The sequence below is a fragment of the Eriocheir sinensis genome, chromosome 46, assembly GCF_024679095.1.
Source record: "Eriocheir sinensis breed Jianghai 21 chromosome 46, ASM2467909v1, whole genome shotgun sequence".
In the NCBI taxonomy this organism is placed as follows: domain Eukaryota; kingdom Metazoa; phylum Arthropoda; class Malacostraca; order Decapoda; family Varunidae; genus Eriocheir; species Eriocheir sinensis.
The window spans coordinates 12,576,931-12,603,104 of record NC_066554.1 but is presented as its reverse complement, the minus strand read 5'-3'; the positions used below and the strand labels follow the sequence as shown (position 1 = coordinate 12,603,104).

At 42.7% G+C, this 26,174-nt stretch overlaps 1 protein-coding gene and 1 long non-coding RNA gene across 2 annotated transcripts in view; one reads left to right on the top strand and one right to left on the bottom strand.

Moving 5' to 3' along the window:
* LOC126980940 (zinc finger MYM-type protein 1-like) overlaps positions 1-26,174 on the bottom strand; it is a 42,654-nt gene that overhangs the window by 12,155 nt on the left and 4,325 nt on the right. Inside the window, exons 2-3 of the mRNA XM_050831398.1 lie at positions 15,847-15,940; positions 5,727-5,862 (exon numbers count right to left, since the gene is read on the bottom strand). Of these exons, the coding sequence (XP_050687355.1) occupies positions 5,727-5,862; positions 15,847-15,934 (224 nt within the window). The 5' untranslated portion in view covers positions 15,935-15,940. The remainder of the gene's footprint in view (positions 1-5,726; positions 5,863-15,846; positions 15,941-26,174) is intronic.
* On the top strand, positions 719-1,095 carry LOC126981140 (uncharacterized). Its single transcript, XR_007733785.1, has 2 exons — positions 719-878; positions 921-1,095. It is a non-coding gene; the product is annotated as an uncharacterized LOC126981140 (long non-coding RNA).

The following is a 26,174-nucleotide window of genomic DNA, read 5'->3' as shown; positions in this document are numbered from 1 at the left end:
GAAATTATGTTTAAATAACACAATTTTTAATAACGCGACATCTCCAGGAACGTAACCCTCGCGTTAATCGAGAGGTGACTGTAAATGATGACATATGCTTTGAATTTTAAAAATGCAGCCAGAAACCCACAATGTTTAGTCATTTTTTAGCCGATGTTTGGCAATAAAGAAAATACGGGGAGGCAGTGGCTGAATGGTTAGCGTGCCGGTGTGGTGTCAAGTCTCAGCCCCTTGTTTTAGTCCGTCCACTTTGTTTACACACACACAGGGGTGGGTGAATTTCGGCATGGTATCGTGTCTATTGTCGACTGCTTGTCATACAAGTGGTGCAGGTTGTCTCATTTATCAGATGTACCAACATACAAGTGGTGCAGGTTGTCTCATTTATCAGATGTACCAACATACAAGTGGTGCAGGTTGTCTCATTTATCAGATGTACCAACATACAAGTGGTGCAGGTTGTCTCATTTATCAGATGTACCAACATACAAGTGGTGCAGGTTGTCTCATTTATCAGATGTACCAACATACAAGTGGTGCAGGTTGTCTCATTTATCAGATGTACCAACATACAAGTGGTGCAGGTTGTCTCATTTATCAGATGTACCAACATACAAGTGGTGCAGGTTGTCTCATTTATCAGATGTACCAACATACAAGTGGTGCAGGTTGTCTCATTTATCAGATGTACCAACATACAAGTGGTGCAGGTTGTCTCATTTATCAGATGTACCAACATACAAGTGGTGCAGGTTGTCTCATTTATCAGATGTACCAACATACAAGTGGTGCAGGTTGTCTCATTTATCAGATGTACCAACATACAAGTGGTGCAGGTTGTCTCATTTATCAGATGTACCGACATACAAGTGGTGCAGGTTGTCTCATTTATCAGATGTACCAACATACAAGTGGTGCAGGTTGTCTCATTTATCAGATGTACCGACATACAAGTGGTGCAGGTTGTCTCATTTATCAGATGTACCGACATACAAGTGGTGCAGGTTGTCTCATTTATCAGATGTACCGACATACAAGTGGTGCAGGTTGTCTCATTTATCAGATGTACCGACATACAAGGGGTGCAGGTTTTATTTATCACATTTACCCACATTGTCCCACCCAAGTTTTTTTATAAAAGTAAATGATGACATGTTTTGATTTATAAAAATGCTTGAAATATGAAAGTTTGTTCCTGCACCCCTTGCATGCAAGTAAATGTGATAAATGAGATAACCTACACCCCTTGTATGTCAGTAAATGTGATGACTGAGATAACCTGCACCCCTTGTATGGCAAGCAGTCGACAACAGACATGGTACTGTGCCGAAATTCACCCACCCCTGTGTATGTAAACAAAGCAGATATACTAAATCAAGGGACGAGACTTGACGCCACACTGGCACACTAACCACTCAGCCACTACCTCCCCGTGTTTTCTTTATTGCCAAACATCGGCTGAAAAGTGACTAAACATTGTGGGTTTCCATCTCGGCTATCTGGGAAGTCAGCTAAATTTGCTTAAATCTAGCCAGAAATAGCTAAAATCTGGCAACATGAAAATATCTCGCGCCGATGTTCCAGCTCCGTCGCCCCACGATGTTGCCGGCTTGCATGTTCATAGCTCGAGACACCATTCGTTCAAGGCTTAAGGCTTTTGTTCGGAAAATTCGTTTGTGAACCAATTTGTTTGTGAACCAAAGTTCCACTGTATTTCCATTTCACATTATCATGATATCTAGAATATCCAACATTGCTGGATGGTTACCACCACCGCCATCACCGACGAAAAAGTTAACTTGATTTCAGCTCTCGCCGTTCGACATCACAGTCAACGGAGGATGAAATGACGCACGAGTCCCACTGTCGTCGCTCATACGGGGATCTTCGTGACATCATTAACATTGACGGCCATAGTGAGAACCTGACCCAAGGCAAGTTCTCAATGTAATGTTTTTAGGGGGGCCCATCTGCTGAGTTAATTATTGCAGAGGAGGTGTCTCAAAATATAATACATATATTTTTCATGTCGGGCTGTTTTGGGATAATGGTTTGGCATGAAGTAGTCTATGGGTGACTTGTGTTATATTCATCTTTTTGACTGATAATCATTAGGGTTCAGTGAGAGGCAGGTGGGGCTCATTTTCAAGATAAGTTTTATATTTTTCACTGAATATTAGATGCCTTTTCAGTTTAAGGCATTATTTTCCTGCACAGATCTCTTAAGAAATTTTTCATTAAAAATTAAGGATAAAAGAGGCACTTCAGAGGTTTGCCTGAAGAAAATGCATATTTACTCAGACCAGTATTCACCTGTCCTGGGATCTTGGTGACATCATTAACATTGACGGCCATAGTGAGAACCTGACCCAAGGCAAGTTCTCACGGGTTGCCAATGTAATGTTTTTTTAGGGGGGCCCATCTGCTGAGTTAATTATTGCAGAGGAGGTGTCTCAAAATATAATACATATATTTTTCATGTCGGGCTGTTTTGGGATAATGGTTTGGCATGAAGTAGTCTATGGGTGACTTGTGTTATATTCATCTTTTTGACTGATAATCATTAGGGTTCAGTGAGAGGCAGGTGGGGCTCATTTTCAAGATAAGTTTTATATTTTTCACTGAATATTAGATGCCTTTTTCAGTTTAAGGCATTATTTTCCCTGCACAGATCTCTTAAGAAATTTTTTCATTAAAAAATTAAGGATAAAAAGAGGCACTTCAGAGGTTTGCCTGAAGAAAAATGCATATTTACTCAGACCAGTATTCACCTGTCCTTGGGAATGGTGATATTTAACCCGTTCATGGTCAACCACGTCACCTGACGTGTTAATGTTGTTACTCCCTCTGGTCAACCACATCATATGACGTTTTATTATTAGTTTTTTCCACGTGAATTAAATGCCTCTAGCGGTTTATAATTAGGTTTATTGAAGTGTCAGGCATCTTTTCTCAAGTGATGACTTTATGCGCGGCAGTTTTATTGGTTCAGAGCATGCTTATACAGTATGGCACGTAGACGTCGACTCGGCGCTCTCACTGATGAGCAAATTCAGCTTCATTTCAATGAAGAGGAGGGTGATACTGACAGTGAATCTACAATAGATGATAGTGATAAAGATGAAGATTATGTTTTTCAAGAAAGTGAAAAAACCCAATCAGCAAGTGGATCTGAATATTATCCAGCAGACACAGCAGCAGCTGACTACTCCTCAAACATATGCTCTGGACCATCACCTACTCAACTATCCTCTCCACCTCCTTCCACCTCTAGGTGGTTATATCCACCACGTGGTGGCAGAACGAAGATGGCAAGACGCTGGAGTTCATCAAGCGAAGATGAAAGCAATGCGCCTCGTCCAAGAGTGACTCCCCCACCCGCCCGTGGTCTCACTCCAGCCAGACAGACGCCTTCCCGCCGATCCTGAAGGTCACGTGTTATGCCACATTTCCTTTTTATGTTTCCTGCTCAGAATAACTAGCCTATTTTGAGACAAACTGTGTTCTTATAGCCTAGTCATACACTATCATAAGAATGTAGTGTTGTACAAAAGGAAACAATTGTTATGCCACATTTCCTTTTTTATGTTTCCCGTTCATAATTACTATTTTGAGACTAGTTGTGTTCTTATAGTGATACAATATCATAAGAATGTAGTGTTGTGCAAAAGAGAAACAATTGTTAGAGGAAGAGTTGAAAATAATATCTCAGTGGTGTCTGGCACACCGCACCACAGGTGACAGTTAAATGCCGGCGGGGCATTTAAGAAAAGGTAAGGAGGAAATTTCCATGTTATTTTCTTTATGTGGAGATATTTTTGGGTTCATTAGGCCGAAAATTTTGTTTTCCATTTTTCGTGACCAGGGGGAGTAGGGTGAGGTGGGGGTAATCCGAACTACTAAGGGAAAAATATTTATTAAAAATCAGAAAAACAACTCTATTGAAAAACATTGGTAGGAAAATATACCTCTGGTACAAGGCTATCTTGGTGATTTTTTTCAAAACTGTAAGAAATATACACGGTTGACAGTTAAGGTTTTTTCAGAGGGGTACGACTGTCCGGATCACCCCCACTATAGGGGGTGTTCCAAACTTGGTAAAGGGGTGATCCAAACACCACCATTTTTACTAATATAATGAATCAGAATATTGTTTTAAATGTTATCCTCAAATAAAATATTGAAAGCAAATGAACTAAGAATATTCAATCACAACAAATTAAACTAGATTGTAATGAATTCACAAACAATTTCATATTGCATACCAGGTAGTATGTATTGGAGGCTTGTATAAAACCAAGTACATTTTATAGTGTTTGGATACATGGTTTTTGTTTGGGATGAGTGGGCATTTAAATGGGATTTAAATAGGGAGTATACCGAACTGTTCGATATACCCCTGTTCCAGATACCCTCGATGTACTTACGTAATGTAGCCAGCCACGAGGAACCAAGAAATGGCTGGACTGCATAATTTTTCAGCAGATATCATGGTAGATACATAGTTGTCACTAATAACAGTCATACCACTGGAATCAGCACACTTTCGCAGTCATGAAACACTATATATGAGAAACGTGAAGTATAACATCAAGCATCGAAAAATCTAAAATTCACCTGACGGTCTGACGACTGCGTGGTTAACAAAAGTCTGCCGTCATCTTGAGGCTTCCATTTTCTTCTTTTAAATTATTGGGCTAACTATTTTATTATTATTTAGGGGATATTATGACACCTGTTCGCTACACCCCTAGGTCGGTATACCCCCACATCACCCTACACACATTGTAACAAAGGTAACCACGAATGGGTTAAATCAATGAAGCAGATAGTAAGATGTCTTAAAGTTATGCAAGTCAAGGTGATGAGAAAACTGTTTGACTCCGGAATGAATCACTACCAAACTTTAGGGACCCCATGCAAGAAATTTTGAATGGTGAAGAAATGGAGAAGGTTAATGAGTTTGAGTACCTTGGATCAGTTATATGTAAGCATGGTGGTACAGAAGGAGAGATAAGAGAAAGGGCATTGCAAGGAAGAAGGGTGGTTGGGTCTTTGGGACGAATCATGAATGGCAGAAGTGTGAGCATGGAGGTAAAGAGGGATTTGAGAAATACAATAATAGTACCAACCCTCACATATGCAAGTGAAACGTGGGCCTGGAATGACAGTCAGAGGTCTAGAGTGCAGGCAGTGGAAATGAGTTATTTGAGGAGTGCTTGTGGTGTGAGTAGAATGGATGGAATGAGTAATGAAAGTGTGTACGAGCGTTTTGGAATGTGTCACAGGGGTGAAGGGAAGAAGTGTGGAGTGGTGGAAGAAGTGCAGCGACAGACTTTAAAGTGGTTTGGCCACAAGGAGCGAATGGAGGAGAGTAAGATGACCAGGAGGATGTATGTGAGTGAGATAGAGGGAGGGAATGCTAGAGGACGACCTCCAGTGAAATGGAGGGATAGGGTGCAGGAGTATGTCAGGGAGAGGGGGGAAAAGATCCTTGAGAAACTTTGAGTGGGCAAGGAGAGTGTCTGGATAGAGAGAGATGGAAACTCTTCTGTCATGGCCATCCCCTAGCGGGAGCTCCTAGGAGCAGGCATCATAGATGAAAGAATGAATAAATGTAAGAAATGATCCAATTCAAACTATGGAAAGACTGCTACCGTCCACATCTGCCATTTTTATTCGACTTCAAGTCCATTCAGCAGTAGGATAATGTTTTCCTATCTTACCCTTCAATGTTGGCAGCCTCCTGATTGAAGCTGTCAAGAGAGGCCTCAGTCATGTTCTCCAAGTCTTCTGCTTCCAGCTCCTGCAGTTCCTTCTCTCGTAAGCCAAGGCCCTTTACAGAACCTCGAATTCCTTTACCTGTTGAGGCACAGAGAATATCATATTCTTTTCTAATATCTTCCATTTTGTTCAAAACCTGAATATTACTAAATCCATTTGATGTCTTCATAGTGCCCAAAATTAAACAATAACTTTTAACTAAAATAATAACCAGTGTTGATTCAGTGTGGTGAATAGCTGCCAGCCTGCAATGCACCATGTGATATATGAAAATCATAAAAACAATAAGAACCACGTGGTGGTGGGATACACAAATTATTTTGAAATAAACAAAAACTATTGGAAACTCATATCTTTCACATTACTAACTCTCCCTTGAGAGAAATGGCCTGTTGATTTTGAAAATTGTTATCAACCCATAAACTGCTCTACATCTTTCAGGCGCCAGCTTTGGTGACTGCTGTAGCCCTAAACCTTTTCATTTCACATAGCTACCAGAAATTTGTCAAGGCTTGTATACCTTTAATTTTTTGTAAGTAGCTAGCATAGTCTCATGTTGAATATAGCATCTGGTATTACAAGCCTATTGGGTAACAGAAATGATGCTCCTGCTAGTCTTCTCCAATACCCCGACATATAAGACGGCTTCTATCATATATGAAATATATTCATAAACATATTGGCAGTGTATGGGGAGGCGGTGGCTGAACAGATAGCGAGACGGCCCCGCGTTCAGGAGGACGCGGGTTCAATCCCCGACCGGTGCCACCAAGCTGGGATTTTTCAGCTGCCGCCGAGTGGCTTAAAACTACTCCCAAGCTGTCCAGAAGACCACCATCAACCCGGACTCTAGATTCTAGGATTAAAGATGAGCTCCGGGAGGGCAGCATGAGCCAATGCAAGATGGCGCCACTATAAACACTCGCCTGCGCCAGAACGGGCTGGGCCGACCATCAGGCCCCGCCGGGAAGAAGCCTTGGACCAACCATCAGGATCCACCGGGAAGAAGCCTACCGGCGCAATAGGCCAAGACGTAAAAAAAAAAAAAAAAGTTCTGACAGAAAAATAAGCAAAAGAAGCGAGAAAGTGAATAAACTGTGTTAGGACTTCTTGTTGGCAGAGAATGAGGGGGTACTGCCGAGGATAGTGAATGAACTTGACAGTATGTGTAAGAGGAGAAAGCTGAAAATGAATGCTGGAAAGAGTAAGGTTATGGTATTTGAGAGGGCAAGAGAGCAGACCATTGATTTTGCAAAGCCGTACAGAGTTAAAGTAGAGAGAACAATGAAATGTAGGATAAGGCTGGGGGAAGAAAGAATGGAGAAGGTGACTGAGTTTAAATATCTAGGGACAGTTTTATGTAAGCATGGAAGTATGGAAGGTGAAGTAAGGGAAAGAGCAGTGAGGCCAGACAGGTACTGTGGTAGGTACGTTAGATAAAGTTACGAGAGGAAGAAGTGTGAGCGTGGAGGTAAAGAGGGGAATGCCAACTCTGTGGTATGCATCAGAGACATAGGCATGTAATGCAGCACACCAATTGAGAATATGTGCAGTGGAAATGAGTTATATAACACATGGTGCACATGGTATTTCAGGATGGGATGGAGAAAGTAATGAAAGCGTGTATGAGAGGTTTGGTATGGGTGTGACAGCGATAGGAGTGGACTGTGGAGTGGTCAAATGGGTGAAGCGTGGTGCGCTGAGATAGTTTGGACAAGTGATGGGAATGAAGAAAATGAATTTGTGGAGAAAGTGTATGAGGGAACACCACCGGTGAAATGGATAATGGATAGGGTGAAAGAGTATTGAAGTGAGAGAGTTGGAAGTAGCAGGATTGAGTGTGCTAAGAGGGAGTGCCAGAACAGGGAGAGATGGAGACACTTCTGCCATGGCCACCCCCTGGAGGAAAGTTCCTGTGAGAGAGCAGGGTGGTAGAGATATATAGATAGAATAGGAATTCAGAAGCAGTAGTAAGGTAGCCCTGCTCTGGCACTGGCAACACTGCCTCGCACAGGTTCCCAAGCAGTTGCTCAATCGATGACTGATGATGAGCAATGCTCATCATCAGTCATCGGTCAGTAAAGCCCTCTCACACATTCACGGTCACGGTCCCAATCATCCCCAATCTGCAAATAGTGGCCAGCCTGCCGGCAAGATCAGTAATATTCACGATTGGTCATTTGACCGGCATTGCACCTGCAGTTTTCCGCCTGTGCACCGCAGGTGGACCAGCTGCTCACCACCTAAAATCCAACGACCATGTACAACTTTCAATTTCACCTCCTATGACCGGCGACTGATCTACGACAACTGCAGGTCAGTCTGCGGTAGGTCAGATAGGCGGCAGACCTGCATATTATGCAGCTCTGCCTCCTATCTGCCTGCAGTAAACAGGTGCAGTAAACAGGTGACATTATGCAGTGCAAAATGCCTGCGACACATTGGCAATCAAACACGGTTGTTACTACACCTGGTGGATAGGGTATGTATAATAAATGTCCCTCAGGTGTTTTCAATCATTCCTGTGTTTGACATCGCCATTACTTTCCTCAGCTCTCGTGAACGTGGGATTGAACTCCTTAACCCTTACATTACGGCGATCGTATATATAAGTGCGCTACCACACTCTACGCTCCCTACGTTTCAAATATACCGCCAGTTCTTGACTCAGAAGAATGGTGGAGGCATCTGGCATCTGTACACACTCTCATTTGTCTCAGCGCGCGCCATACCAAAGGCCACAGATCATTTTCCACTTTTGTTCGGAATACATCTGGCATGTCTCGTGACGCATCAAGCAGTTCCTCTGCTCCGGGCGGAAGTAGAGCGCGGGCGAATCAAAGTGACAGTGACTCTGATGACTGCTATGGTAGTGACATTGACAGAGGAGGGAGGAGCAAGTAGGGGGAGAGAGAGAGAGAGAGAGAGAGAGAGAGAGAGAGAGAGTGTGTGTGTGTGTGTGTGTGTGTGTGTGTGTGTGTGTGTGTGTGTGTGTGTGTGTGTGTGTGTGTGTGTGTGTGTGTGTGTGTGGTGCTTCAACGCAACACGTCACGGCCACGAGAAAATGCGCAATATTTTCGGCTGTCATAACTATTTTATTATTAGGAGAGAAGTTTTATTACACCACCACATATACTAGATGAATATACAATTATTGCAAAGAAGAAAGACACCATTTCCACCTCTTTTAAATGTCTAAATTTTCCCCATGCACACCATCCAGAGAAATATATTGCCACCCATACTCCAAGGGTTAAATTGGACGTGGACAGAATCCAGATTTTGTTGTTGCTTGTATACCTACTGGAAAATGACAATTGAAAGAATATAGAAGCGACATAAGGCAACGTGGGTGAGAATATGGATGCAGAGAAGAGGTCATGTTGGTATGCTAGATACCCTCATGAAGAAATAAGAGGCTGAGGATCCAGCAGGCAAGCACATGGACAGGGGCATGTTCCAGGATATATTGAACAGTCACATTACATAATTTTTACGGGGCCTAATCACTTAACCCTTTCAATACGGTGATGCAGACGTTGGCGTCACAGTATTGAAAGGGTTAAGAGGAAATGGAAGAGGATTAATCATCTTCTAAACCTCTTAATCCTCTTCCATTTGATCCTAAGAGGTTTAGAAGAGGATTAAGAGGAAATGGAAAAGGATAAAGAGGTTTAGAAGAGGACTAACCCTTTCCATACGGTGACGCCAACGTCGGTGTCAACGTACTGAAAGGGTTAATCTGTCTAATCACAGGTCACACCTTGCTGATCTCTAGGTCACACAAAGGTGTTGACGTAGCTTTCCAGTGGTCCACAGCTGGCCTACTGCCACCTGCCTGTGGTTTACCCCCAGTTGCTGCCGGATGTCTGCCAGCAATCGCAGGTGTACCACCGATCAATCAGTTTTTTTCTGAGACTGCCAGTCAACCGGGAGCATCCCTGATATTTTTTAACATTTTTAATTTGACTGGTGGTGGTCAATGGCATCTACGGTCATCAAAATAAACCAGTGATGCATGGCAGCTTGCCGCCAACCATCCCTGATCTTACCACCGATCAGGCCAATTTTCTGCCACTGGCAGAAAATTGGGGATGATCAGGACCGTGACCATGAATGTGTGCGAGGGGCTTAATGGAAACAGTGCATCCTTTTCAGATGATGGGATTGACACACATGCCCCTCCTGCCAGAGAGGAGGTATTTTCCGTAGCAAAAGGAGGCTCTCATTTAGCGATGGAGTTACTGATTGTATTACTCAGAGGAGAAGAAAGAAATGAGCGAAGTGGAGAGGCAGGTGCAGGGAAGGACAATTTTATAAACCCTATCTTAGGCTCTTCTACCACTACCACCACTACCTCCACCATGTCAGCTGCTTTAAGTTAAGGTGAAAATAGAATTGAACAAGTGAAAGCAGGGGGAAGGAAATCCTATCACTCCATCAACTCCAAGCCCCCAACTGCATACTCACCAAGCACCTCCACCACCACACTCACCAAGCACTATGTCACCCTGAAGAAATCTAATCCAGGGGGTTGTGAGATCACTTGAGGCAATGCCTCATATTTTGCCAGGCCCTAGCTGTGGAAATTATTCCACTTTGTATATATTGCATATTACCTTTTATTATCATTAATTTAGTGATATTCATTTAGAATTAGAAAAAAGTGGTAGTAATTCAATACCACAGAATAATTAGAAGTGTAATGAAGAGTGTTTTGAATATTATCAGTGGTTCAACTGATGGCGTGGCACCTGCTGACGTAGCTCACTAGCATGCTCTCTCTCTCTGATGCCACACTTCATAGTGAGAACATCTTCATACCCTCACCTTCAGTTTAGTTATTCTCATAATGACTCAGGAGCTTAGCAGGTAACTAACTCACTTACTTTGATTCAAGTGGTATCTCCTAGTCATCAAACTGTAAATTTTACATCTTCAAGCTGCCCTCTGCTGAGAGGAGCCTCCACATGAGATACACTTCCCCATGCCACCACCACGGCATTTAGTGATGAAGCGGGAGATCAACAAAAAGTACTCGCACCTCTGTTCAGACAAGGTGCCAATGACCCAATTCTTGTTTGGGGATGACGTCTCACAGTCCGCTAAGCACATTGAAGAGTCAGAGAAACTGAAACACAAAATCACAGCCAAGAAACCACCTGCTACGTGGAGATACGCTGGAGGAAGGACGAGAGGTTTTTGGGGAAGGACCTCGCACAGGGGGTTCTCCTCCAGATTCCAGCCTTGTGGACTGCACAAGTCGGCCTCCAGGGGTAGTCAACGACCAACCTCTGCACGTCATGACACTGACTCAAAAAACGCCAGGGGCCGCACACACTACAGGCCCAGGCAATAGCAGAGGCCAGTAACAGCTTCAAAGCGGGTAGACTGCATTACTTTGCACATGAGTGGCGTAGCATTACTACTGACCCAATTATTTTGGATATTGTACAACATTGCCACCTTGATATCAAAGTTGAGGACATTGACCATTTATTCTTAAGTGAATTAGAATATCAATTTAATAAGGTAGGAAAACAAATTATTTGTGAGATTACCAAACTCTTAAGGCTCAGGGTGATTAAGGTTATGCAGAGGAAGGCGGATCAAATTATTTCTCCCATTTTTTTTAAGGGAGAAGAAGAACGGTGAATTTAGGTTGGTGCTCAATTTGAAAGAATTAAACATCCATATCCCATACATACACTTTAAAATGGAGAATTTTGAGCAAGCCATTAACCTTATCAATGCAGGAGACTATTTGGCTTCAGTAGATCTGAGACGTGCATATTGCTCGGTAAAGATTGCAGAGGAACAACAGAGATTCTTTTGTTTTAAATGGCAAGGTACAGTTTACCAGCTCACTTGTCTTCCAAATGGTATTTCAGAGGGTCCAAGACTTTTCACAAAACTGATGAACCCTGTTTTGCAACTCTGAGAAGGGTTACAGTATTACCAGCTTTATAGATGATACATGCAGGGATGCTTGGCTTGCATACAAGATACAATCAATTTGTTGAGGAAACTGGGTTTCTGCATTAATGAAGACAAGTCAGTCCTGGCCCCAACACAACGCCTTGAGTACTTGGGCAATATCATTGATACCAACAGTATGAGAATTTCCTTGCCGGAACGCAGGGTAGAGAAGATAACTCAAAGCTGTAAGGAACTCCTGGGCAAGCAGAGAGTCAAAATCAGGGAAGTGGCTAGGGTCACTGGCCTCCTGGTGGCTGCCACCCCAGCAGTGGAGTTGGGAAAACTGCACTACAGGAAGTTGGAAACTGCGAAGATTGCAGCTTTGCAGAAGGAGAAAGGAAACTTTAGCAGGAGGATGACTATCACTAATGAGATGAAAGCTGATCTAACTTGGTGTTTAAATAATATTTCAACACAGGACAGGCAACTATGCAGAGCAGGCACAGATATTGACCTGTACGTACACGGATGCATCTGGTACAGGCTGGGGCGGTCACTTAAATCAGCAGACCACTAGTGGTTTTTGGTCAACAGAGGAGAAACAATTACACATCAATGCTCTTGAGCTCAAAGCAATCCTCCTAACAATACTGACTTTCAGACTTGAGCTCTGTGGGAAGCACATCAAAGTTTTCTGCGACAATACTACGGCCATGACATATATAAATGAAATGGGAGGTACAAAGTCACTAATTTGTAATGATATCTACTTCAATTTGGGAATGGTGTGTAGCTAATAATGCATGGGTCACGTGTTCACACATACCAGGAAAAGACAACGTTATGGCGGACATTGCATCTCGTAGAGTCAACGACAGGCACGAATGGAAGCTGAATGAACTCATTTTCCAAGACCTATGTCAGATTTTGGCACCCCTTCCACTGATCTGTTTGCATCTAGACTTAAAGACTTAACAACCAAGTGGCCTATTTCTGTTCATGGAAGCCAGACCCAGAGGCAGCTTACTTCGATGCTTTTTCAATTAAATGGATGATATTTGACCTCTGTTACATTTTTCCCCCATTCTCTTTAATCACTAGGTGCCTGCAAAAGACGCGTGCAGAAAGGGCCAAGGGGTGGATGGTTGTACCCCTGTGGCTGTCGCAGCCATGGATGGGCATGATACTCAGGATGTTGGTCGATCACTCCCGCATAATTATGAGAAGGAAGGACGTACTGACGCACCCTTCCTCAGCGGAGATGCACCCAATAATGAAGCACACGCGACTTATGGCATGCCTACTGTCCGGGAGACACTCGGAGAACGGAGCATATCTGCAGAGGGTGCAGACATCATCCTGGCCTCCTGGAAACCCGGGACAGTGAAACAATACAGGCCACACATCAGAAGATGGATGCAATTTTGTGATAGGTGGGACATCAATCCCCTTGATCCCACTGTATCCAACATCAACTTTTTGACGGAAACCTTCCACGGGAGAGTGGGGTATGAATGCCTCAACACAGCCAGGGGTGCTCTCTCTTCCCTAGGCATTGTGGTGAATGGCTGTAGAGCGGGGAATCACCTGCTGGTTAACAGATTCATGAGAGGGGTGTTCAACCTAAGACCAACTAAACCCAGGTACAGGGAAACCTGGGATGTTACACCAGTACTACAGGAACTTAGATCTAAGTACATATTACAAAACTTGTCCCTCAAAGAACTAACCCTGAAGCTTGTGATGTTGATGGCACTTACACAAGTGGCGAGAGTCCAAACTTTACACTTGTTGGTGCTAACAGGCATTAGCACAGGGGATGATTACATTTCTGTTCAGTTGGGGGAAACATTAAACAATGCAGACCTAACTATAACATTGAAAGAGTGAAGTTTCAGGCTTATTCTAGAGATGCCAGCTTGTGTGTATGTAAAACTTTGCTAACCTACATCAAACAGACAGAGGAACTCAGACAGATCACCAAACACAAGGTGGATAACCTACTCATCAGCTATATCAAACCACACAAACCTGTCTCAAAAGACACCATCACACGTTGGATCAAGAACATGCTTCACATGTCAGGGGTAGACACTGCCAAATTACAGCTGGCAGTGTTCGGCCAGCCGCGGCGTCGAAAGCCAAGGCTATAGCTGTCCCAGCAACATGTATTATGGTGAAAGCGGAGTGGTCAAGACAAACCACTTTTGCAAAATATTATGACAAGCATATTATTGCCGAATCAGACCCATTCCAGGAAGCCATATTAGAATGAGTTGGGTATCTTACTACAACATATGGGTGGACTTTACGGGTTACGTATAGGGCTCAGGCAACTGATTAAATGTTATTTTGTATTTTGTGAACATTTACATTACCATGTCTGGGTATCAAAGTGTGGTGCGCAGCCCAGGCATTTGGTTTATTATTAGTTATACACTAAGTTTACACAGCAGTAGATCAGCATTTCACAATGGATGAGCAGTTGTTCAGATTAGCTGGGTGCTCATAACATGTTCTTGTCAAATGAATTATACAGCTCAAAGGGAAATTTTGTCATACTTATGTGCACGTGTATGTATATGAACATATCAGTAGATCATCGGTGTCCACGAATATTTACTGACCCAAATTCATAACTAATATCAGATACGACACCCACATGGCTTCAAAGCCTCATGTGGAGGCTCCTCTCAGCAGAGGCGGCTTGATGATGTAAATTGAACAAGTAGACGAGACTTACCTTGTGTCAGTTGAAGTATGCTTGTAATTTACAAAGCAGCCGCCTCTAGAAGGGGAGCCTTCACATGCCCTCCACTCCCTCCCATGCTTGCATGATTAGGACTCATTCACCATCCTATACGGTTATGCTTATCTTACGGCATGTGGGTGGTCGTATATTTCGAAGTCTGGTGGTGGCGCGGAGAAGTGTATCTCATGTGAAGGCTCCCCTCTAGCAGAGGCGGCTTGCTTTGTAAAATTACAAGCATACTTCAACTGACACAAGGTAAGTCTCGTCTACTTGTTAAATTTTCCCACATAGTATATATAAGGTGGGGTTATAAGGAAGGTTGCACCCAGCATCAGCATTTAGCATTTAAATTTCCAAACAAAGCATAATGTCGGAAATTTGTATGCAAAATTTACCTCCTGTTATATTATGTACCATTAGGGAGAAATTTATTCAATTTGGAGAAATTGCACTTTGTGAAATTAGCTAAATAAGACTATTATAATTCAAATTTGGGACAGTAAATCAAACAACAGAGGTAATTTAATACCCGCACATATCACCGTCTTGGCAGGAAGCGACGTCACGGCGTTGGGGCTCGTGAGCAAAAGCCTCTCCGAAGGCGACTCCAGGTACCCTGTGACGCAAGAAATGGCTCTCCTCATCAGACTCTGACCCATAAACATCAACGGGCTGATTGTTACCGTCTCATCTTCCACCATCTTACTGGGTTAAACTTTTCACTGTACATATGTACATAGTCTCCAGTGTAATGCTCAGCATAGCATAAGATATACACTGTCCATGACTCAACTGGGTCTCCAGGGGACTCCCAACAACATCTGGCCTGCCATCTTCACGCCTTGCCCATCACATCTAACCTGAGCTAAGTACACTTAAATTGATTTCTCGTGGTTTCCGGGTGATTAAAGCATCATCGGATTCCCTGTAAGTATTACTGATCCATGGTACTTTGGAAATTAATTTATGTACGGATCTATGCGGTGCATCACATCTGGACCACATAAGTAACACAGTTATGGTTGGTGATAGGGAGTGCTTAGTTTGGTCCTGAGGCATGTCAGTTTATCAGTATCCAATCCATTCATAATTTGTCCTGTGAAGCCAATTTAATTTTTCACACATACGTAATTTGTGTTAAGTAACTTCATATCATTCCTCTCTGTTGTTTCCAGTATAAGCAATTCTGAGCAAAATTTCATATGCTACTTATTAAAAGTAACCCAACTTTGGTTATAACAGCATTCCACTCCTAGAACTTATCTCATACTCCCACATACTCCTAGTTAGGGACCCTAATCAACATCATACAAATTAAACCACTTACATGAAAAGTTTATTACAAAAGAATTCTGGTATATGGCCTTTATACATACTTTAGTCTTGCTTACCTGTGAAAGAAACAGAGGTGTTACAAATGCATCTTGCAAGTCTGATGGAAGAGAGCACTCTGCATGGAGAAGTAAACATTGCTGCCATGATGTTCTGAGGAAGAAAATTCATACATATCAAAGAACATCCTTCAAAGACAATAAAGTTACTAAGCTATGGGAGCCACTATATGGTGCTGCTGGACAGATGTCCAACACCAAAACTGTCAGTCCAAATTGCACAGGTTCAAAGCCACATGTAAAACATTAGGTACCAATGAAACTTGTGTTTAACCACTTCACTTCGAAGTCTCACTCATGAGCCTGGTACAGTGTACAGGGTACCCACGCGTGAGAAATTCATATGTTGAAACTAACTTGAGGAGGCGGTGGCTGAGTGGTTTGTGAGCAAGTCCGCATTCGCCATGTTCTGAACAATGTGGGTTTGAATCCATTGCTACCACCTGGGATTTTTCAGTCACTGCCGAATGGCCTAAGACTATCCACTTGCCTGAGCCATTACGGGCTTGGGACAACCACCAGGCCTCTAAAAAAAAGCCTACTGGAGCTAATGGCCGGAAAAAATAAATAAATATACAACTAAATATAATAAAACCAATACTTTTATAAAAAAAATCATTCATTATTGCATTGTATATCATTTGAAAGTTTATCTACCATTTTTCTATATTTTTATTGATGTATACACCTATCCTTCATATATCGCACCTAATTGGGGCCAAGCCCACGTGCTATAGAAAATTGTGATAGCCAAACAATAGAATTAATGGGAATTATTTTAATTAAATCCTAGATGTTCCGTATAGGAGCCGTGAGCAAAAGTAACTGTTCACACATCACAACAAGGTTACTTTGTTTACATTTGGCTCTGGAGGACCAACACGTGGAGGCAAAGCTGGAGAAGGCTACATTTCAAGGTTACTCTACCTATTATTACCAGCTACTGGAGGATGCAGCAAGGAGATATAAGGAAAATATATCTGTATTGAAAAATATATACCCATATACATTGGAAAATATCCATTTTGGCAATGATACATTTAGGTGACCTCGTGTATCCTACATGGATATAGTCGATTAGTAAGTGTTCACCACCAGTTTTATCACTCAGGAGGAAATGAGGACAAGGAAAAGCCTCATTTATTTTTTATTGATGGGATGGGGCAAGAAGTGCTGTCTGCTTCAGTAAATGGCAAAGCCCTGCTACTGGGCAAGGCACATCTTTATTATCCTGTGTGTGTGTGTATTAACCTAGTTGTATTGACCTACAGTACCCTCTCTAGTTTAGCACGCTTCGTTCCGAAGGTTTAGCACTAAACTCGAGGATCGCGAAACTCGAGGTATTGGAAACACTAAAAAAGCGCTTATCTGTTCTGTCCCGTGGATTTTTATTTTTTTATTTTTTTTCATGTGGGCTATGGCGCCGGTAGACTATCCATCTGGGCCTGATGGTTTGCCCTGAGCCCGTCATGGCGCAGGCAACTGTTTATAGTGGCGCCATTATAACTGGCTCATGCTGCCCCCCGAAGCTCACTTTTTTTTCCTCCTTTACTGCCTTGTTATCTCAAAATACGTACCTTGGAAAAAGGAAGAAAACAGGAAGAGGGAACGGGTCGTTTTAAAGCCACAGATGAAGCCTTACGATTGGCTGAGCTCTGAAAACACGCTTGTGATTCGCTGGGAGTCTGATGACATTATCGCTGGCGCTCACCCGGTCAGCGGCCTCGCTGCCTTGGGGCAGTGTCACACTGGCCGTTTTCTTCTAACCGTTGTGGCTACTGGGAGCGAGTTGTCGGTTGCCCGTAGCCTGCTGGTGTCACACTGGGCCATTTTCTTCCCACAGCGTTGGCGGCAGCTTGGACAACCGGCAAATCCAACTTTTCCAGGCCAAGATCGGTTGCCCGTATCCACAACGTAAACAAAGCACTTGCCCTGTATCAACATGGCGTCGTCTGCTAAAGTAAGGGCTGTCACAGCTTGTGCTGCCATTACCCAAGTTATGGACTTGTTGCTGCAGTTAAATGGCAGGAAGAAGCTGTTGTGGGTGTGGTGTGTCTGTGGGTCCTCCGTGCCAGTTCTCATTGTCACCATTGTGCGTGAGCGGCCAACCCACCCATCTTGACTCCGACCACATAAACACGTGGATCGAGTAACAATTAACAAAGACACACACACACACACACGCACACATCAGACTCATCATGAACCATGGCAGATATTTCTCACAAACAAAAATGGCTATGCCATTTCCTAGTGTGTGTTAGAACTTATTTGGTGAGTGGTTCATACAAACCAAACATACCCAGTGGCAAGAAGAGAGCAGTGTTAAAGACGACTGCTCTCTTCTTGCCAAGAGCTAGGTTTGGTTCATGTGAGCCACTCACCAAATACAATTCTAACACTCAAGAAATGGTGAAGTCATTATTGTTTGTCAGAAACATCTGCAATGCTTCCTAATGAGTCTGTGTGTGTGTGTGTGTGTGTGTGTGTGTGTGTGTGTTGTTATTCGATCCATGTGTTTATGTGGTTGAGTCAAGATGGGTGGGTTGGCCGCGCACGCGCAGTGGTGACAATGAGAACTGGCATGGAGGAACCACAGGCACGCCACACCCACAACTGTTTCTTCCTTCCATTTAACTGCAGCAACAAGTCCATAACTTGGGTTATGGCAGCACAAGCCGCGACAGCCCTTACTTTAGCAGACGACGCCATGTTGATACAGGGCAAGTTCTTTGTTTACGTTGTGGATGTGGATACAGGCAACCGACCTTGGCCGTGTGTGACACACACCAGGAAAAGTTGGAGTTGCTGGTTGCCCTAGGTGGCGCCAATGCGGCGGGAAGAAAAAAGCACTGGGTGACACCAGCTTACGGATAACCGTGAACTCGCTCCCAGTTGGGCGCACAGGCGTTGCCCGTAGCCCCAACGGTTGGACGAAAACGGCCATTGTGACACTGCCTTCAGGCAGTGAAGCCGCTGATAGGGTGGGCATCGGCGATGACGTCATCGGACTCCCAGCGAATCACAAGCGTGTTTTCAGAACTGTCAGCCAATCGTAAGGCAGCCGCCTTCAACTGCGGCTTCAACACGACCTGTTTTCTTTTCCCCTTTTCCCCTGCCGGGTGTTGCCATACCGCCCACACTTATCATATACCTCTCAAAGTGTGTATATCTCATCATTTTATAAAGAAATGGGCTTCCTCTACTCGCAAAGTTATATTTCAAGTTGAAATACGCGATTTATAGGCATTTATACGCAAATATGATAATACTGTTAGCATTTACTACACAGGGCCTGAGCTAAGCTCGGATAGTCTTGTCCCCATGTCAATATCTATCCAACCTCTCCTTCATTTGATGGACACTCCTCGCCTCCACAATCTCCTCCCTTAGACCGTTCCACTCATCTACACTTCTGTATAGGAAACTGTATATACTTCTTTTTATCCTTCAGACATGTTCCCTTTTTTAGCTTTTTACTGTGACCTCTCAACCCCCTATATGTGAGTGTATTTACCTATTTATAGTATTCAGGGCCTGAGCTCAAGCTCAGACAGTCCTGTCTCCCAATCTATATTTGTCCAGCTTTTCTTTCAATACATGGACAACGCCTGCAGGGATTACTTACAAGAGGGTAGCCTACTAATTTTGAGATGCTGACTGCTTATTTCTGGACAAAATATGATGCTGCTTTTTTATGGAGATAGTATTTTTCTCCGGAAATCACAAAATCATTGACTTTTCGTTGGCTCCGACTATTAACAATTAACTTTCGCAGTATTAAAAATAAAATAGCCCAGTTACACCATCTAATCACTACACACAACCCCGACATAATAGTAGGGACTGAGACTTGGTTGACTCCTGACATAGACAGTAGTGAGATTTTCCCTCCCCCTTTTAGTATGACCGTTTACCAGAAGACTGCCCAACAGACCTCGGCAAAGGTGGCAGTGTTATCATCGCCACCAAGCAGGGTCTTTGTGTTAAGTAGAGGCCTGACCTTGACACAGACTGCAAAATCATCTGGGTCCAGTTACAAACCTTCAACTGTAAATCTCTTCTTATTGCTGCTTTCTACAGACTGCCTTCTACCAATACAGACTATTTACACAATCTTCAAATTTCTCTTTCACACATACAGTTAGACAAACATCTGGATCACAGGTGATTTCAACCTCCCCGACATCGACGAGACTGCAATTTCCCCTTTAGATCCTCCCGATGCTGACGCCCCCAACCCCATTATTCCCCACACAAACAGACGCCAACTACACGACACATTCGTTGACATCATTCAAACATTTTCACTCTCACAAACAGTACTCCAGCCAACACGAACACATACTGTACCACTCCCCGCTGGCCACAGTGTCCCTTTGACCATAGCTAGGACACACACTTGACCTTTTTCTCACCAACAACATTCTTAACATAACAAACACTCAGGTTGTTCCAGGACTTAGTGACCACGACATACTCATCTTTGACGCTGACCTCTGACCGATTAGACATAAACAGAGACCCAGACAGATATTCCTTTATTCAAGGTCTGACTTAGACATGATCAAACAAGACCTAACTGCCTTCAGCACTGACTTTTTTATGACAGACCCACACACAAGACCTTCTTCCGCCAAGTGGAACAACCTGAAACACACCATACATAACTCTATGAACAGACACATAACACAAAACACTTTCTAGTAGGTACACACTTCCCTGGTTTTCCAGGGATCTACGCAGACAACATCGCAAGAAACAAAGACTCTACAGACGCGCGCAGACATACAACACAACAGATAATTGATTGGACTGCCTACAAAAAACACCAAAACACATTTGCCAAAATCATAAAAGTAGCGGAACGCAAACACATAGCAACTTACCTCACAGACAACGTAAGAAATAAGAAAAGAAACTTTTTCAAATTCTTTAAGGTGCGCAAACATGACACCAACACGATTACATCACTAAAAGACAACACTAACACATTTGTAGCCAGCCCACAACACAAAGCACAAATACTCAACACACAGTTCCAATCGGTATACACACAAGAACACAACCTGACACCAAACATGCCACACAGCCCCTTCCCCCTCATAGCCCCCCTTGACATCACGACTAACGGAATACAGATATTACTGGAAGGACTTGACAACTAAATCCACTGGCCCCGACAACATTCCTGTCTTCAGCCTTAAATCCTTTGCCCCCATCCTTGCCTCCATCCTTCAGGCCATATTCACCCAATCCCTATCATCCACCTCATTACCCTCCGACTGGCTTTTGGCAAACATCAATCCATTGTTCAAGACAGGTGACCGGACTGACCCAGCCAATTATCGCCCCATCTCACGAACATCGATTCCATGTAAAATTTTCGAACATATAATAATGTGGCAGTAGATGGAAGGCTTAGAAAAAAAAAATTGTGATGCGAAGGTAGTAAGATGGATCTGACCATCTTGCAGTGCTGGCAAAGTTAAAGCTGAAAGAAAAGTGGGTGTTTGAAAAGAAAGGTGAAGTAAAATGTAAATACTGAGGATAGAAAAGTTACAGGAAAAGAAATAAAAGATGAGTATAACCGTGAAATGGCAGAGGCCTTAAGTGAAAAATGGGAAAGTGTAAAAGATGATACAAATACTGAAAAAGTTTTTGGAACATTTAAAGAAATAATGGTAACTACAACAAAAAAAGTGTTAGGGATGAAAGTGGTGAGAGATGGAAAAAGAAAAGGAAATTCATGGTGGACAGAAGAGATAAGGAGGATAGTCAAGAGAAAAGGAACTTTTTAAGAAAACTCAAGAAAGAAATGTGGCTGAACAAGTAAAAAGGGAAAGGAAAAAGAAATATAGAGAATGCAAAATGAAATTGAAACAAGCAATAAAAGAAAGTAAGAAGAAAGTTGATGAAGACTTTGGAAAATGACAAAGTGAAAAATATAGAGGAACAGGAAATCATATTGGAAAGAAGTAAAAAACGAAAGAAATGCAGAAAATATCTCCTCAAGTAAAATAAATGAAGTTAAGGATGAGAATGGAAAGATGTTGAAAGACAGGGAAGCTGTGAAAGAGAGATGGAGAGAATATTTCAAAAACTTAATGAATTTTGAGAATGGACGTCCAGCAGCAGTTTTGAGCAGAGGTAGAGGAGGAGTGTATAAAGAAAGAAGTATAACATAGGAAGAAGTAAATCAGTCAATAAAAAGATTAAAAAAATGGAAATGCAGCAGGAATTGATGGAATCACAGCAGAAATGTTGAAGTGTGGAGGAGATGTAGTTGTTAGATGGATGGTCAAGATATGTGAAGTAGCATGGGAAGGGGGGGGGCCAGCAGACTGGACGAAAGCCATCATTGTCCCAGTTTACAAGGGGAAGGGCAGGAGGGGGAATGTGGGAGCTATAGAGGTATAAGTCTCCTGAGTATACCCGGAAAGGTACTATATGGAAAAGTCATAATAGAGAGGGTGCAAAGACTTACAGAAGAGAAAATCTGTGAAGAACAAGGAGGCTTCAGGAAGGGAAGGGGATGTGTGGATCAGATATTTGCCTTCAGGATGGTAGTAGAAAAAATAATAGCAAAAGGAAAGAAACTATACGCTGCCTTCATGGATTTGGAAAAAGCTTATGACAGAGTCGATTGGATTGGATTGGTGGATATTTTAAAGATTTTTGGTGTGGGAGGAAAACTGCTTAGTGCAATAAAGTCTTTCTATGAGGATGCATCTGCATGTGTCAAAATTACTGGAGAAACAAGTGAACATTTTGAGATAAAAGTGGGCTTAAGACAAGGGTGCGTCATGTCACCATGGTTATTCAATATTTATTTGGATGGCGTTATTAGAGAAATTAAGGGCAAAGTTGGAGAAGTTGGAGTAAGACTGTTCGATGAGGGAAGGAAGTGGGTACTGAACTCGATACTGTCTGCTGATGACACGGTGCTCATTGCAGAAAATGAAAGTGACCTACAAAATTTGGTCAGTGTTTTTGATAGTGTCTGTGACAGGAGAAAGCTGAAAGTAAATGTCAACAAAAGTACAGTGATGGTTTGTGAGCAAAGTAGAAGTGAGGTTGTAGATTTTGTATGCCCATATAGAGTGGGAATTGAATTTGAAAAAGAATGCAAAATAATTTTGAATGGTGAAGAAATGGAGGAGGTCAATGAGTTTAAGTACCTTGGATCAGTTATGTGTAAGCATGGTGGTATGGAGGGAGATGTAAGAGAAAGGGCATTGCAAGGAAGAAGGGTGGTTGGGTCCTTGAGATGAATCATGAATGGCAGAAGTGTGAGCATGGAGGTAAAGAGGGATTTGAGAAATACAATAATAGTACCAACCCTCACATATGCAAGTGAAACGTGGGCCTGGAATGACAGTCAGAGGTCTAGAGTGCAGGCAGTGGAAATGAGTTATTTGAGGAGTGCTTGTGGTGCGAGTAGAATGGATGGAATGAGTAATGAAAGTGTGTACGAGCGTTTTGGAATGTGTCACAGGAAGAAGTGTGGAGTGGTGGAAGAAGTGAACCGACAGACTTTCAAGTGGTTTGGCCACATGGAGCGAATGGAGGAGAGTAAGATGACCAGAAGGGTGTATGTGAGTGAGATAGAGGGAGGGAATGCTAGAGGACGACCTCCAGTGAAATGGAGGGATAGGGTGCAGGAGTACGTTAGGGAGAGGGGGGAAAGATCTTTGAGAAACTTTGAGCAGGCAAGGAGGGAGTGTCTGGATAGAGAAAGTTGGAAGCTCTTCTGCCGTGGCCATCCCCTGGTGGGAGCTCCTAGGAGCAGGCGTCGATGAAATGATGATGTATAATACACAAACACATAATGAATCACCTTGACACAAACAACATCCTTACTGACTCACAACACGGCTTTCGACCCAAACGCTGATGTGAATCGTAACTCATTACTATATTTTACGACATTACGAGGCTACTTGACCGAAGTGACATCAAACAAGTTGACGCTATTATTTTAGATTTTGCCAAAGCCATCAACAAAGTCTCACACAAAAGACTGACATTAAAATTGAAATACTACGGTATTTCAGGACCTATTCTACACTGGATCACTGCATTTCTTACTAACCAGACTCAACGTGTTCTTCTTGACGGATCTTCATCTGACACTGTCCCTGTTTCTTCAGGTGTCCCACAAGGCACCGTTCTAGGCCCCCTTCTTTTCCTCCTGTACATTAACGATCTTCCACTCTCAACGCCTAACTCTTCCACTAGACTATTTGCCTCCAGCGGTGGGAGCGCACTTGGCAAATGCACTTCTGACCAGATAAATGCAAACTATTAAGCTTCACCAGAGCTCACAACCCCATCCATCACATTTACACTCTCCATAATTCAGAACTAGAATCAGTCCACACACACAAGTATCTTTGTGTCCACCTCTCCACTAACCTTAAGTTCAACACCCACATAGACCGCATCACAGCCACAGCCAACCGAGCTCTGGGGTTCCTGAGGAGGAATTTACATAACTGCACACCTGACATAAAACACATAGCTTATGACAAACTTGTGAGACCAACACTGGAATACTGCTCCACGGTGTGGGATCCTTCTACACACACAGAAACATTCATAGGTTAGAACAAATCAACACCAAGGCGGCTAGGTTCATTACAAACAATTACACTCGAACGCCTGGCATCACAACACGGATCAAACAACAAATAATCATGGAACCTCTTCACTTACGCAGACAAGCACACAGACTTACACTTATGTACAAGATCACAAACACTCACACCGACATTGATCCACATACATACTTACACAACGTCAACAGTCAACGTACTCGTAACACACATCCATAAATACCAAACATGTCACACTAACACTGACGCATACAAGCACTCATACTTTCCACGCACCATACGTGACTGGAACAGCCTCCCTCACCAGACTGCGGTACAATAGACTCATTCAGAAAACAAATACACACTCACTTGTCACCACAACACACCAACACTAACAATTATACTAGATTCACTTCCCTCCCCTGCACACCCAGCTCCCCTGTCCCCCCAACAGCCAACACAAATATGCGTGTTATGCACCTGAATGGGTGAGCTGCGCATTATGAATCAAGATGAAGATAAAGATTTTGTGGATTGACGCTTTTAAGAGAATATGGATAGTCCCAGATCTAACGAAGAAAGAAAGAGAACTAGACAGAGAACTTAGAAGGGAGCTGCAAGAAAAGAGGGATGCCGGTGAGGAAGGATGGTTTATCAGAAGGAATAAACTACACAGGAGTTTTTTGTAAATAAGAAATGCAGTGCTAAGCTAGAAATAAGTTTGCTCAATGTGCAAGGACTTACACAGGTGAAACAATGTGAGATAGAAAAACTAGTATCGGAAAACACAATTTTGTGCCTTACAGAAACACAAAAATATGAAAGTTAACGCTTTGGATGATTTAAAGTACATACACTCAAACAGAGATGAGAAAGACAAGACAGGAGGTGGTTTATGTGTTATGCATAGAAAAAATGACTTTTTAGTTACAGAAAAAGTGAATACCAAGCACAGTGATATATTGCATGTGAAATGTGTAGTGGAAAAACACAGTTTTAGTTTCTTACGTGTACATGTCTAGCAGTGACCAAGCAAGGAATAGAGTTATCGAAGTTGAGATAAACAACATATTAGATAAAATTGAAGAAGAACCATATATACCAGAGAACCTAAATTCCTTTTGGAATACAGTTTACAGACAAGGAGAAAATAAAATATACGAAGTATGGAACGAAAACACCAGAAGAATATATGAACAAACTCGAGAGAGAGATGGAGGAAGAACAGCACAACCTGTTAGAAGGCGAAAAAGGGAATCCAATCAACTTAAGGACAAAATAACACAGAGAGAACATTTAGATATAGCCTACCAGTGTAATATACAAGGACCTAGACCAATGAAGAAAGATAGAGTAACAGTGACGAAGGAAGACGTGCAGACACAACTTAAAAGAACAAAGAAAGGTAAAGCATTGGGGCAGATAAATTGAAACCAGACCTGTATAAGGCACTAAGCCCAAGTGAAATATGTGTCGACAAACTTGTGGAATGTTTAAACAAAATTATTACGGAAGAGAATATAAAAGAAAGTTGGAAAAAGACTAACACTACCCTAATACCCAAGAAGAACAAACCTACAGCAGCCGATTTAAGACCAATAGCACTGGCCAATTCATCATATAAACTATTTATGGGCATTGTGAGGCAAAAGATTGAAGATCATTTTAGAGAAGTTGGACTAAGGAGTGATCTGCAGGCAGGCTTCACAGAGGAAAGAAGAGTCACAG